This window comes from Macrosteles quadrilineatus, unplaced genomic scaffold, assembly GCF_028750875.1.
Source record: "Macrosteles quadrilineatus isolate MER2022 unplaced genomic scaffold, UCM_ALF_1.0 Scaffold_2__2_contigs__length_208266976, whole genome shotgun sequence".
NCBI lineage: Eukaryota > Metazoa > Arthropoda > Insecta > Hemiptera > Cicadellidae > Macrosteles > Macrosteles quadrilineatus.
The window spans coordinates 198,461,669-198,477,966 of record NW_026542595.1 but is presented as its reverse complement, the minus strand read 5'-3'; the positions used below and the strand labels follow the sequence as shown (position 1 = coordinate 198,477,966).

The 16,298-nt window shown below is 34.9% G+C and overlaps 1 protein-coding gene across 1 annotated transcript; it reads right to left on the bottom strand.

Moving 5' to 3' along the window:
* Positions 1-10,783: 10,783 nt before the first annotated feature.
* Positions 10,784-15,459, bottom strand: LOC128987171 (neuropeptide F receptor-like). The gene is made up of 5 exons (XM_054407909.1): positions 15,312-15,459; positions 13,434-13,726; positions 13,039-13,156; positions 12,401-12,653; positions 10,784-11,720 (listed from the first exon to the last, which is right to left on the bottom strand). The coding sequence occupies exons 1-5, from the start codon at positions 15,447-15,449 to the stop codon at positions 11,368-11,370; spliced, it is 1,155 nt and encodes a 384-aa protein (XP_054263884.1). The 5' UTR covers positions 15,450-15,459; the 3' UTR covers positions 10,784-11,367.
* Positions 15,460-16,298: the final 839 nt, after the last annotated feature.

The window sequence follows — 16,298 nt, the reverse complement described above, 5'->3', positions numbered from 1 at the left end:
GACAGCCTAGACATACACAACAGACGACAAAAGACGGCTGACGGCAGGCAAGCCGGAGCCGCATCGACAACTTGAAAAAAAAACTGAGAGCAGCCATGTAACAAACAGCCGGTCAGCCAAAGGTTCAAGTTTTTTCCTTCTAAAGTTAGTCAAAGATTTAAAACAAGCCATACAGCTTCAGAGCACAGTTGCTTCAAGTTGTATAGTCATTGAATATAAATTGAAAGTAAACACGACTAGACCTACTTAATCTTAGCACTGTGATTGGTTGAACAATATTTTTTCTTAAGTGGTGTAAGTTAAATTTAAACTGGTTTCTTATATGCATTTGGAAGATTTAGTTTAAGTACCATATGCATTGCTTGGTGTCCAATAGTGTTAGTTAAATATTGCAATTGGCTTAGTTTCCTTTTTGCATTGTTGTGAACCACGCCCTCGTGCATGCACCCAGAATAACGACTTGGAAGCGTGATCCATGCGCAGGCCCGAGGAGTGGCTCACAAAACCTTACTTAACAACATGAGAACCATGGATGGAGGTTAAAGAACAACACGCCATTTGAGAGAAACGAGCTGTAATTAACCAAATTTAAATAAACAACAACAACATTAACAACAATACATGAAACTCTCAATTAAACTTTAAATAAATTTAGCTACCCATCTAGCCTACTAACTTACAATTATTTCTTTAATCAATTCAATTGGCTAATTTCAAATCAGACCTTACTAAGCTAGACTTTACCTTTCAAAATTTCTTTTAAATTAACAAATTTATAACCATTAAAATACCTATATGTTTATTTTCTTTCAAAAATCCTTTTAAAACTGGTAACAAAATCTAGGGGCCCCAAAATCAGAAATAATTTAAAATATGAATAATCTATGCAGTCTTAAAAAAAACAAATAACAAGTGATAAATTTCTTCAGTCGAAAAACAGCATCAATAAATTTCTTAATAAATTAATCTATATATAAATAAATAACAATTAAATAACTAACAAACAATAACAACAACTTGAGGTAGTGCGGTTCGAGTTTTGGGCTGGACGTTCAGCACCGGAGGGGGGACCAAGTAGGACGGAGAGGGGGCCATAGTCCAAGAGGCAGCCAGGGTGTTGATTCTGCCTGGAATACAGTGGCCATTTTTTCCAAACTTACGCAGAACTGCGCCTTGGGTCTGAGACCAACAATTACACAATTTTCCACTTTTCAAGTTTGCCGCCATTTTGGAAAATGGCTGCCATTTTTTAAATAATAGAATTAATTAATATTTTTAACGAATTGTATGGTCTTTTTGGAATGTGGAGGCAATTATAAGACTTATTTGACTTATTTACTATTCGCATTTTCGCTATAAACCTACTTGTTAGAAGCTACATGATGTAAAATGTACACCGGAAGTCATTTTTCCATAGGCTGTAACTCCTAAACGAGTGGGTTTATCGAAAAAATGTCAAAATTAAAAAGTTTTTAAATTGCATGTTCTATCCGAAAACATGATAAAATAAAAAGGGTGTTCCATAAGAAATTTCAAAGTTGGCCGCCATTTTGGAAAATAGCGGCTGAATTTATAAAAGATAAAATCAGATTTTTGACTGCCACAAAAAATAAAGGAATGTCCCTCTTTGAAATCTTTCTCTAATTCTTACCGTTTCCGATATCCCAATGGTGGCCTTCTTAAGTTGATCACCCTGTATAGCTCGACCGCGACCATCTGGTTACAAGACCTCCTCTATTCATCAGAGGAACAAAAATAAACTATAATACCTTCCTTGTAGCGGCAAAACCTAATCGTTACTAACTAATTAACCGTTAACTAATCGTTAAACTAATTAATGTCAAAGAATAAATATGACTTTTTAAGGAGATGTTTTTGTGGAAATCCAATCGACAAATTGGGAATTCCCCCTAGTCTGCAGGTTTGCTGCATCGGGGTATTTGAATTTTACAGTCGATATAGCCTACTTCTGTTTTAAAAGCAGCTGAAGGAAATTAGCCATAAGAATAAAAAGTACGGTATGCATAAAAACGTTCGTTGGAGAAACTGGTTATTTGAAAAGACTATTTACACATTTTTACTTTCTCCCCCTATATCATAGTTTATGGAGATAAGTAGTGTTTTCGTCAACATTTTCGAGTTTGAGTGGATATATTCGTTTTGGGTCCCCCTGGACCCAAAAAGTGGTTTTCGAAGTGATGTCTGTGTGTGTGTCAGTGTGTCTGGATGAGTACAAAGCTAGGGACTACACCTGTGGTCCGATTTCGATGAAATTTGGTATGTAGGTTTTAATCCATGGTATATCCAGGCGTTTTTTTCATTTGTTTGAAATTTTGATTTTTAATAAGAATTTTCCCATAAAACCGGGAAAATCGGATTTTCTCAAAAATGGCCCAAACAATTTTGATAAATATTTAGTATGTTGTAGCCCTTTAAATTCTAAACAAAATGTTACAAATCCCATAAAACCCCATAAAATAACGAAAAAATAGGATTTTAGAAAAAAAATCTGGTTTTGATTTAACATAGTATGTTATGGTCCTTACAATTTTGATAGTTTTTTTTCAATTTTTAGAAATTTGGATTTTTAATGGGGATTTTCCCATAAAACTCCATAAAATAACAGAAAAATAAGATTTTCATAAAAATGGCCCTAACGATTTTGATAAAAATTTAGTATGTTATAGTCCTTTATATTCTGAACAAAATGGTATAAATCCCATTTCTGTAAAAATTACTGTTAAAAAGTTATTGTACATTATGTTATTTTTCCATAAAACTCTATAGAAAAAATAGGATTTTAGAAAAAAAATCTGGTTTTGATTTAACATAGTATGTTATGGTCCTTACAAATTTTGATAGTTTTTTTCAATTTTTAGAAATTTGGATTTTTAATGGGGATTTTCCCATAAAACTCCATAAAATAACGGAAAAATAGGATTTTCATATAAATGGCCCGAACGATTTTGATAAAAATTTAGTATGTTATAGTCCTTTATATTCTGAACAAAATGGTATAAATCCCATTTCTGTAAAAATTACGGTTAAAAAGTTATTGTAAATTATGTTATTTTTCCATAAAACATCATAAAAACACGGAAAAATCGGATTTTCCCAAAAATGACCCGAAAGATTTTTATAAAGATTTAGTATGTTATAAACCTTAAAAATTTTACAAAACCCCATTTCCGTATATTTACTCTCACTGCTTACACATGATAAAGGTTGTTGACAAACTTTTGGGAGAAAGTATGTGTCAGAATGCTGATACAGTTTATTATTTTTAGGACAGAATAATTTATTATTTGCGCGAGATACACCTATAAATGATATAAAATAATGCAATCCTACAGCACACTTTATTTAATTATAGTGATATGTATAAAATTAATTTTGTCCATACACATGGTTTGATTAGGTACCAGTAGTTAATTGTTTAATTAACTTGTGCTTAAATAAGTAAAATGGACAACGAAATACGGTTGAAAAAAAATAAATTAGGTTTAGTGAAATTAACACATTTTAAATAAACTCAATGTTAGCCAGAGAGTAATAGAATAAATAGCTAATTTAAAATAATCCCAGAGTATCAAGTCAGTGTAGTTTACAGTTTAGAAGGATTGAATTTTCTCCCTTTTTAATCAATGGCTAACTGTTTCAACAATCACTCTAATTTGTACATTGATCCAACACAGTTTTAATTGGTTTACTGGGCGTTTGTGCGTCCTTTCAAATAAAAATCGGCAAAACAATGCAATGCCTGCATTTTAATAATACCATATACTTTAATGTTTAACATAAGTCAATACATACAGAACTCTACTTTTACACGGTTTACTATTACTTTATTATTACCAGACTATATTATTATTTCCCTCTATGGCTGTCACATTTTTATTGTGAGGAGAAAAAGTGTGAAAAAGTAGCAGAAAGATTTTCTTAACTAAAATATGATTATGATTGCACCTGAAAACTAAGCTTCCGTGATAAGGAACTTCAACTCTAGGAAGGAAATGTGTAAATGATGATGACTGTATTGAAAAACAGCTTGCATAAGTTATTTTACTTTCTGATACGTTTTACCTTCTGATTGTGATAGGTACAGAGCCATCTATACCATTCTGTTGAGAGGAGTAAATCACAAATCTTTAGACATCAACTCCTTGACAACAGAACTCGGTAACCTACTATGGTTTATACTTTAATTTACCGACCATACATTTTTTATCGTACAGCTAATTTGCAGAAGGAAATATCTTCAAATTCTCATAAATTAATAAAAAAAATTAATTTGATTTAGGTTTTGCTGGCGAAGGTGAATGACTTCAAATCTCTTAAAAATGTAACTATCGACTCAATAGTAATCCCTTTGAATGACGTAATATATACACGAAATAAACAAACGTGCAGTCAAAATGAGCTCACTCATATGTCTCCAACAAGAAACCAACGTAAAACGCCTTCAGATTTTAGAATAAGATGATAATTCTAGTTAAACCATACAGTTAATGACGTATAACGATCTACGTGTTTAAAATAAAGCGGTGGTAAAAGCTTAAGTTCTCCTTTCGACACAAAATAAGCTGCAGTTACACAAATGTTTAATATCCTGCAAACTATAGTGTTTTGAAACCGAATAATGTTGAGAGAAACTCCTCATAAAATATGTGAAAGCAGAAAAATCCAATATTAGTTAATTATAAAACACTGGAAATCAGGAATGCTGATTAAACTTGTATTGGAAACGGCAAACGGCAGCTAATTAGAAATTCTAACGATGTATTTGGATTATCCATTATGTAAAATCAGCAGATGTTCACTACGTCTGCTAACCACAATAAATATTTAAATTCATTATTAAGCTCCTGAACTTTTTAATAATAGACTATTATAGGTATGTACCTATAATAGTCCCACAATAAACATTGTACCAAATCGTTCAAGGTTCTTCTAAATCAGTTGAAATATAGTCCTCGTTAACAGAATAGAACGGCCAACCCGTACTGTTATTTATGTTATTTTCTTTTTTTCTATTTTGTTAAAACTTCTGTGAATAATGTAATACAAGCTGCTATACCCGTGCTTCGCAACGGGAAGAAAATGTGACCTAGAGAGCTATTAAAGTAGTGCTGGTGTGTGTTTTAAAATACAGCAACTCTATGATTTAGTTTGAAAACATAAACTGATTTAGAAGCGTAAACCTACTTACTTTCAAACCCCTACTTTTAGCGAATTTCCCTATAGGGAAGTAGCTATTACCGTAGGAGGCACGGTAAGACCTAGACCCGGGACCGATTTACTTTTTCATTTTGATGTCCCCAGAGGCCAAAAACACCATTCGTTCAAATTTTTATATATGTATATATATATATAGACTTATATATATATATATATATATACGTCCGTGAACGCGATAACTTGAGTAATTTTTGTCCGATTTTGATGAAATTTGGTTTAAAGGTGTAAAGCGGGATAAACTTGAATGAGTTCGCGAACCAGCACGATCGGACCATGGGAACGGGGCTTTACGGGGGGTTTTATGGGGTAAAAATTGGTTTTTCTCACTTTTGACCCTCAAAACACAAAATTTCCCGATTTCTCTTTAGACCTTTTTAAAGAGCTTAAAAAAACAAATAATTTAGTATATAAAAGTATTTTTGTTCGATTATTAGTAACAGAGAAAATTGAAAAAATTCTAAATTTAAAATTCCCATGTTATTGTTATGGAGAATATTGTCAAATGTTGTAGTTTGCTTGTTTATGGATATATTTCGATCAAACTTGGCAAATTTATTTATTTTGTACTAAGCTATCAATATTTTACTCAAAAACACACTTTATTAGTTTCCTTGTAGCAGCAAACCTAGGTACTCGTTAAACCTAATGTTATTAAAATATATTTAACTGAAAATCAATTCGGACAAATGGAAATTCGCTTAGTCGGCAGGTTTGCTGCGGCGGGGGTATTGATGTTATTAGATCCATAAGAATATGACAACATACCTTAGTGTAGCAATAGCATCAATTTGCTTCATATTTGATGCTTCATGAATTACATGTTTTACCATAACTCTTCAATTTAAGTCAAGCCTCTTCACATGTAGCTTACTATATAAATTAAAACATGAAACTTTGAGCAATACTTTACAAAACGGATATACAACCTCACTTTAAAACCAAACATAACCCTCCTCAATCTACATAAAGCGTCACAAACATCTTATTCGAGTATATAATCAAACGCCAGTTCATTGTACTAACCAGCTGTTTCATTAACTAAATTAAATTAAATCATTTAAACATTGGAAGCATGCCAGGCGTAGCCCTTTGGAAATCAGCTTGTGGGGCAGAGCCCTTAGGAAATTTGTCCATATCAACACTTTTCGGCAAATCTACACACTCTAAGCTTCATTTTGATGTGCCATCTATCTATACTATTATAAAGAAGAGGTGGTGTCTGTGTGTGTGTGTGTGTGTGTGTGTGTTTGTATGAGCTAATCTCAAAAACTACTGAACCTATTGGGCTCAAATTGCACACACATGAAGCTACAGTTCCGAGGATACATAGAACTATTCCCGCTTCAATATTGTCCTAGGGCTATGCCCCGTGGGCTTTCAAAAATCGGAGGTGAGAGATTTCAAAGTAAATTTTGATTGATGGTATCCATGACAACAAAGAACAAACCTACAAAGTTTAAAAATGTAAACAAGCAGTACTAACTGTCAAATTAATTTTGATTTCACAATTCCTTACAGCTGGTTCAAACATTCATTTAAATACTGCATGAATATTAGAACAGAGAGGGTAAGGATCATATTTAAAATAATGATGTCACTATCCTGAATGTAAACATTATTTAACATTACTTAAATGGAGCTGTCAAACCATACGCTAATGTCACTTTATACTTACATGCCAACCCCGTACGAAGGACGGGTACTCTGCTAGTATGCCTATATTTTTATTTGGTAAATGACCTTGCCTTAACCGTTTACATAAAATTTGATTGTATCACTTTAATAATATAATAGATTAAACCAGAAATAAATGTGTTAAAAAAAGGATAGTAAAAATAAAAATCCATAATCGCATATGGCTTTTAATAATAGGTTGAAGAAACAGAATCATAGATCATACCATATCACACTCCTTCTTATACTAATCTTGGATCCACATTAAAGCTTAATTATGCTTACAAAGTTCGTCGCTGTGTTGTTAAATTAAAAAATATACATTGGAACAGATCTCAAAAGGTAAATGTCAAGCTCTTGTGTTTATCAGCATTATTCAGAACTACAGGTATGTAGGTCCTTGCAGTTGTTTATGATTGATTCTACGTAGAAGCGACGTAGAAAAAAAAACAAACAAAAAACAACAAAAAACGTAAAGCAGAAAAAATTTATAGATTATAGAAAATAGGTTCATACCGAGTTACAAATACGGAAAACTCTAGGACTAGTTATTTACCTATATATTTAATTCCGTAAGCGAATCCGTCCCTGACAAAGTGATAGCTGGTATAGGTAACGTGTTAATAAACATGGATTATATTTTACGTAATAAACGTCGTAAAAATATCAAGTACAAGGCTCATAACAAAATATTGAATTTATTTTTATTTATTAAAATACGTGACAATATAGTATACAGCCTTTTACACTAAGAAAGTCTTTACAATATCGATAAAATCACTGGATTCAGTCTTTTAATGAAAATAATATAGTTTTAGATTCCCAATAAAGGTCAGTGGTGTAACCAGTAGGGGATGGGCTCAAAGTCACCCTACCACTGACACCAATGACCTTGTACAATATTATGTAAATGTGGCCATATAAGGTACTAAAGCTATTCTGTAATTAGTTCTGATAGCACACGGTATATTTGAAGGGTTGAGTAGTATTTGCGCCGAGTAGTATTTGCGCCGCGTAGCACCAGCGCCGCGCCAGCTAATTAAATGAGGGTTAGCAGTTTTGACAGGTTAACAAAGGCGGAAGCAATCAACTGCACTAATAGGATTATTGAGGACTTATGTTCCTAACACATTTTACTTTCAGCGTAAAGTGGTTGCATTCAGTCACCTCGTGACCCATGCTGGTTACACATAATTTTAAATCTAATAGGCCTAACTGCAAAATTGATGACATCAAAAATATCTGCAAATATCGTTCACTGGTTGACAACAATAAACAGTACACTCCGCCGTTTCAGTATAAGGGCTACCTAAAACCGATTAATTACCAATAACTCAAAAGAGAGGAAATTACGAAAAAAAAAATAGTTTGTTTCTGTACCAGGTTTGGTAGTAGTACATCGCGCTTCGTGAAGCCTGGGAGTTGAGACAGGCCTTATATCAATTTAAGTTTATCTTAAGTCTAGAAATACAAGTACATATTAAGTTTACAAAATAACTCTCTAAAACGTGTAGTGGCAATACCACAAAGATACCCCACTTTAGGCGTTTTCCCCATAAAAATAACATGGGGATCATTTTTAGCCACTAATTCCAAAAATCCTGATCTTTGCCTACATATCCCTACATATAATCCTCATATACTATATTCGAAATCAAGCTAAAAAAGCTAATTCTTTCATTTATTGACTCATTAAATGTAAAGAAGGTATAATATAACCTATAATAGGCCTATAGTATAATATATGACCTCACTTTAGGCACTTTTTCTCCATAAGAATATCATGGGTGAGTTTTTTTAGCCATTTTCTAAGAACCCTGCTTTCGGCCTATACAAGCCCATGCAAATGTTCAATACTATTGTACAACTCAATAAACATTACAAATCCCCATCCATTCCCACGAATATTATAAAAATCATCAACTTGACAGTGCGAGGTTTGCACGTGAACTCGGGCGTGCTCCCGGCCTATGCTTATATCGCTTCTCGTGCGATTTTGATTAAATTTTGCATGAATGTATCACCGATATCGGAATGAAACCTGTTGTTATTTACCTACACATATAGGTATAATATAAATAAATTAATGATACTTACGTCTTCTGTACCATAATGTTAATTTCGTAAAAAATGGATGTTTTTAGCGAATTCCCTATAGGGAAGTAGCTATTACCGTAGGTCGCACCGTAAGACCATTGACTATGAATAGTCAATGGTAAGACCTAGGCCCGTGACCAATTTACTTTTTCATTTTGTATAGATTTATATACGTCCGTGAACGTGATAACTTGAGTAATTTTAGTTTGCTTGTTTATGGATATATTTTGATCAAACTTGGCAAATTTATTTATTTTATACTAAGCTATCCACATTTTACTAAAACTCCAGTTTAATCGTTTCCTTGTAGCAGCTAACCTAGGTACTCGTTAAACCTAATTTTATTTATATACATTCAATTGAAAATCAATTCAGACAAATGGAAATTCGCTTAGTCGGCAGGTTTGCTGCGGCGGGGGTATTGTCTGTTTAGTTTAGCTAAGTGTTAACACACAATGAAACTGTGTACCTGATACCATAAGGTTTTTTGTGAAATAACTTTTCACCCGTTTTGATTAACCAATGTTTTCGATGTAGGTGTCCTTGTACATCTTATGATATAGCAGAGGGACGAATGGTAGCCAAAAGTGTCATTTTGGGCTTGCCACACCCTCAAGTTATTGATTTATTTACATGGTTAACTTTTTTAGAACCTGTAATTATGACAAACCTTTTTATAATGAGGTTTTATGTGTGAACCCGTGATCCTTCACTTCGATGTATAACCTTTAGATAGCAAACAAAAGACGAAACCATATGGGTCTAAACTATATAACGTTTTTAATCACCAGTAGTGAAAAGCCTTTTTAGTTCCTAGGGAGTACAAGTCAACTGTTGTGAACAGTTGTAAATGTCGATTGTAAGCAATTGCATGGTTCGAAATTACTCGTATTTATCGATTTATTTATTCGGTTAGAGGTTTCAGAAAAGTTTTATTGTAGCTTATTGTTGCATTCTTATCAATTGTACGACATATCGATGATATAATGTACAGTAGGTCAATTGTAGTAGACGAAATGATTGAAAACCGAGCCCTTCTTTGTGGATTCTACGATGTTCATTCTGCTAAATTCTACTCGAAACTGACAATGACAACACCATTGAGTGACCAAAGGTAACATAAGGGAGTGGGTTACTACGAAAGGTATGGGGATATATATACCCCTAGCAAATCCCCCTAATACCAATATGCCGAGCTGTTTGCATTCCTCATAGCACCGCAGACTATCCTGGTGCAACTATTTTCTAAAAACTTCATAGGAAAACAAAAGTCCCCCTTTCTCCTAAATTAGTAATGTGATAAGTAGAAAATATCTACTGGTTATAATAATTATAGTTCAGGAAAAATATCTATACTAACTCAATACTGCATGTGGTGGTATACAAGTGTTTAATAATTTTTTATGTGCAAAAGTGAAATACTAGTACAAGTTAATTAGGAGTATGGAAAACGACACTATTTACAATCAACTCGGTCAATTAATGTGTAAGTAATTATGACCCTCGTCACTTCTGCATCATTGAACTAATCTAACTCCGCGGCGCTGGAAGCACGATTTAATCCGCGGCGCAAATGCTACTCGGCGCAACTGCTACTACACGTATTTGAAGTAATCATAATTAGTTTTGTTGTTTGCAAAGATTAGTAATCATTTACAATCATCACGATGGAGACAAATGTCTGTAAAATTCGATAGACATAGTTTAGCCCCTGAGCTGAATTGATGACTATAATATATAATATAATACCTCGTCCCAGTTCTTTGATTACCGTATATTACGGCCGTTTCGGCATTAAAATGCCATCCTCAGATACACATACATCCACCAGAATTGGCGTCGTTAAACTTTATATACTGCACATCATACTTAATATTTTTAATTGTGTTTTCACACGTTTTAGTAAAGGTTACGAAACAAACTGTCCAAGCCGTGTTTCTTTGTCGTCTATCTATGCTAACCATAGATTTGTCTATCATAAAGTTGAAAAATGTATAAAAATTAAAAAATAGAACACGTATAACTTCAAATTAAATACAAATTTTACTTGCAAGTCTCTAACTTTAAGTAGTATTTAGTATTTTTCGAGTGAAAAGCTGAAAAGATAATTTCACGTTTGTTATGGTGTTATTTAGTTTAGGGCCTACCAAACCAAAGGTTTTACAGTGTGGTGTGAATACTTGCATGCTCATTGCATAAAATTATGCTTTAGGTCGCGGAGTTGGAGTTTAGGGCCTTCACATTCGGAATCCTTTAATCTCCACTATACTCTTCAAACTAAACGGTTTCGCCTATAAAGTTAGTTAGTTCCTGATCTTTCGGTAGCAGTAGATAAGTTTACAATTATTCACATCAACATTATAACACAGTAATCAGTGTTTGTGGCTGTAACAGCACAGTGACACTGTCACGTCTATGCAGCGTCGTGGTTGGTAGAACTGTCTTGGTGGTCCCTTCCTCTTGTAGCGCAGGGTTGGCACACCTGGAGGGCAGCAGCTGCAGGAACTCCTGACGTATATTGGTGTTGAGCCAGCCGTACACCACGGGGTTGGAGACCGCGGAAGACATGGCGGTGATGTGACAAACAGCCAAGGCCACGTACAGCTCCTGAGAGGTGACTTCGGTGTAGGACTCGCCGGAGTAGTAAATATCCGCAGTCAAGGAGAAGATACCCAGAGGCAGCCAGCTGAGAGCGAACAGGATAGCTACACCTATTATACAAGACAGTAGTAAAGATTTTTGATTCTTAATGATTGTTTAACATGTGCTAGATCTATACATTAAGTTGTTTACGCAACGATCGCGTAATAGTATATTAACCAGAGTATAAAGTGAGTCATTACATATTTGAGTCATTACATGATTGATATTAAATGGTCGAAAATGTGTGTAGACCAGTGTAGACCCACTTTCACTCGTGTTTGAACGTTACTTTTCGCTATACTACAAATTACTTCGGAAAAAGATAGAAAACGTTACTTTCGTATAGTAAACATTCTTTTGCCGTAGTAAACAATGTAATGATGAAATTTCACAGTTGATAAACATGTAACGAAAACAGGTCATTTCACAGTAGTGTAGCGAAAAGGTAGTATTTAAGACACGGGTAGAAAATTTAAGGTACGAGCCTTGTTGTGTAACTGTGTTACTGAATAAAAGCGATGGTTTTCTTAGCAAGGATGATTTATTTATTAATAACCCCATAGTTAAGGACATTTCGTAGCCAGTTCTTAACCATCAAAAAGCATTTTTTCCTCAGGATCCATCCGGCGACTTAATGATTGTTAGACGAGTACTATAAACTACTCATCTGCCCAGCTGCATAAATAAATATAGGTCTACTTATCATAACAAAACAGCTTTCAAGGAAAAGTGATTCGTGTAGGCCTACCTGAAAGAAGCAGCGTAGTTCTCCTGTTCCTCTGTATCTCCCTGTGAGCTCTGCGTAGGTCCTTCTGTGTGCGTGCGTGTGCGTGCAGATAGGAGGCGATGCGTGCGTGAACCACACACACTACCAGCGCCGGTATGACTGCTTGTACCAGCAGCACGGCTACAGCGTAGGCCACCTTCAGCCTCTGGGAGGGCCATCGTTCTATACACGTCTCGTACAATACTACCTTGTGGAACACCACTGGTTCAACGATCTACGGGAAAAAGTACAAGTTGACACCTTGAATTAACTCAGTGATTCAGATCAGACATGAGGTATCAATCCTCCAAGTAGTCCTCCGTCAGTTCTAGGCTCTGTCAGTTCTAGTTCTTGTGTGGTGACACCACTGCGGAGTATCTCGTTTTGGGGCTTTGCTGCCACATCAGGAATTGTTTCATTTACATTCAGAATGTCACTAAGATTATCCATTGCAAGGCTTTGAAGCTATATTTGGTAACTCTTTGCGAACAAAGAAGACAAAAATTACAGTATTTTCTGCCCCAACAGATTAAAATACGTAACCCCATAGTAGGCCCCGTGGCAAACTAATGATGGTAAGATCCATGGTAAGCCTCATAGTAACTAATGATAGCAATTACCTGGAAGAATCCCACCGGAAGGGTGGCCAAAGCTGATATCACCCATACAAGGACGATAGATGTGACAGCTCTTCTTTTGTTATTCGTAACCTCTTGACTTCGGACTATAGTCAAGTACCTGCAAACAAATGAAGGCAATTTCAGAACAAAGAAGCTAAAATCATTAAACATCTAGGAGGATATCTTGTTGACTTCGCTTCTAAGTTGTCATCTTATATGTTCTTAAACACCTGAGTTCCAAAGAAAAAGAAATCTCGATCGAATTACTCTTTGAGGAACATTATTAACGATATAGTTTCTTGATCCTTCACTTTGGTATTCAGACTAGGACTCAAAGGTTACAAAACTATTCTGCAATGAATTGGTTCTTCTTTTAAAGCTTAGCTTTCTCTCACCTATCCAAGGCGATGACAGTGATGGTCCCGACGGACACCATGATGTTGGCGCCCTGGATGACGGGTACGAGCTTGCAGAGAATCAGACCCAGCGACCACTGGCGTCTCAGGATGGAGACGAGGGTGAACGGCATGCAGATCAGGCACAACGTCATGTCAGAGATGGTCAGGTTAACGATGTAGAGGTTCCTGGGAGTGTGCATCTGAGGACGACGAGCTACCACGAAACTGACCACCATATTGGCTGAGAGTCCAGCCACTATAAGAAGGCCGTAGACACAGATCAAGATCACCTGTGGAAGAGGCGAAATATACTAACCAAGTTCACAAAAAATATACGGTTTGAAGAGAAAAAAAACTAATTGGGTACTGGCTAGTCTTTGATTATTTTCCTAAAAAAGAAATGTACTAAAGACCTGTTCTCTAGATTATTTTAAAATTTCAAAGTTAATAGGAAAATGCAAGTATTTTGTTCTAATCAAATCAAAATGCCTTTATTCTCTAGCCCTTCTCAGTACAATAATGGTTTACAGAACAACTCACGTCACTAAAACTAAATATTTATATACAACAGAAATTACAGGCCTGCTTTGCAATACATTTTGCCTTTTATTAAGGCTTTTGAACTGATTGGGGAGGTCGTTGTAAATTGCTGGGCAAAAGTAGAACTCCCTCCTCCCTATTTCCAAATTATCTTTTGGAAAGTGGAGGAGGGTGTCCTGCCTAGTGCCCCGTCGAGCAATTGCTCCACGTGTCACAAGTCTCTTAGTCAGGTATTTTGGTTCTCTGTGAGATAACACCCGATGGACGAGACAACAAGTTTGCACTTTGAATACTTCTAATGCACTTCTAAAAAGTCATTGTGTTAGTATTCCTGAAAATGCAAATTCTCAACTTGAATGCAAGCAGTAATGTTGACAACGTAGAAATCCTGAAAACCAGGACTCTCAAACATCGGCGAGTCCTCAACTTCAATTCATGCTGAAAATGTAAATGCTTAGAAAATATTTCTTCCATCATGCGTTGAGAAAGCTCCTTAGACAAATTTCGGCAACTTGTATCAAGATACGTGGTCTGAGAAGTGGCCGATCGCCGTAAACAACGTTTTGGAATTCCTCTACGTTGCTACGTTGTGCGTCACAAAGCTTGGCGACTGAATTAACGATAAACGTGATCAACGTTTACGATAACGTGCGTCACAACGTTAGTTATTGAATGTAATGAGCTACGCGAGTTGCAGATAGAAGAGCAAAGAAGCAAGGCAATGCATAAAGAGCGCTTTTGGCGAGGATGTTTCATACTATAATTGAGTAAAAGATTTAAGTTTTTACTTTAAGTATCCGGTATGGGAATTTGAAACATCTTTAAGAACATGTGAACATAAATAGTTTTGGTTGTTGTTTAATTACACAAGTAGTACATTATAATATGTATACTTAGACAGAACATAAAAACAGATTTTACAAAAGAAATAGAAGATAAGTGATGTGTTCATCGTAAAACTGTACAAATCAGACTTGGTTGATTAACTCATTATCATGGAAAGAGAGAATATTGTCTGCTTAAAAATACCAGCATTTCTTATATCTCCAGTGTAATTTTTCAATCACGTTTTGAAAAGCAGCACTGAATGAGACAATTGAAAGACAACTTGTATAACGATGAGCCTTTTTAATCCAACGATAGTTAATACATTGTTTGGTTGAACAGTAGAAAATTTGCATTGAAGTAAAGCTTTACCTTATCAAGGCAGAATTTACATCATTTCATCATAGTCAAATTCTCCGAGTATTTAAACAATAATTTAATAACATACAAGTATTAATAACATATTTCACATAATGCAATTATAAAAAAAATATATTTTATGCATGGTACCTCAGTCACTCCATCTACGTTGTGGTCCCTTGTCTGGTGTTCTTGAATGATCTTGAAGGCATCAACGATGTTGAAGTTAAAAATGCCCGAGGCATTCAACTCCATCATGAGGCATGATTCATACATGGGGTAGCTCATGTACCAACAAATCATCCGACCATAGTGTTCATCCACGAAATTTTCAAACATGCGGCAGTTCTTACACAAAAAACTTATCTAAACGTTTGATTGTTCATGTACCAGCAAATCTTTGAAGGGAGAATTGTTCATTTACTAGAAAAATATCCAAAACTATTTTTATTTTAGAACCATAAGATCATTAGAATATTTGGTTGTTTAGATGCCCACTCATCCTTACGAGATATACTGCAGTCATTGATAGATTTTTCCAGTTAGTGGTTAAGTTTGACTGTTGATGATGATGTCACATGTTATTGAGGAGATTCACTTTACGGAGAGGAAAACATTAGTTGAGCCAATTATCTGAAAAATGAGTTCTTGGTTAGTATAGTACCAAACTGTACACTAAGAGGACACAACACGTATTGAAATAACAAAAGTGATATAGTATATATGTGAAAAGAATGTTAAAAATAAGCAAAATATACGTATTAGTGAATCTCCATATTGGGAAGTAACTTTTCAATAGTATACATAGCAAGTTCTTAGACATTTACTAAACTTTTATTAAACGTGTAAATCAACATTATCACCTTTACTTATATCATACTTTTTGCGGCAGGTAATTTTTTTTTTTTTTTTTTTTTTTTTTTTTAAGGGAGAGGAGGGAAAATGCTTTTACGCACACAGGTAGCCAGCCTGTAGTGTGAGACTCCTGAAAATTATCAGACTACTCACTAAAAAACCCCCTCTACTCTGTTGGACACAGACCTGGAATTGTTTGTCACATTACTTCAAGTCTGGCCAACATGTGACCAGGTCACACGGCGGCAGGTCATTACTTTTCTTATATTTTAAAATTCTACT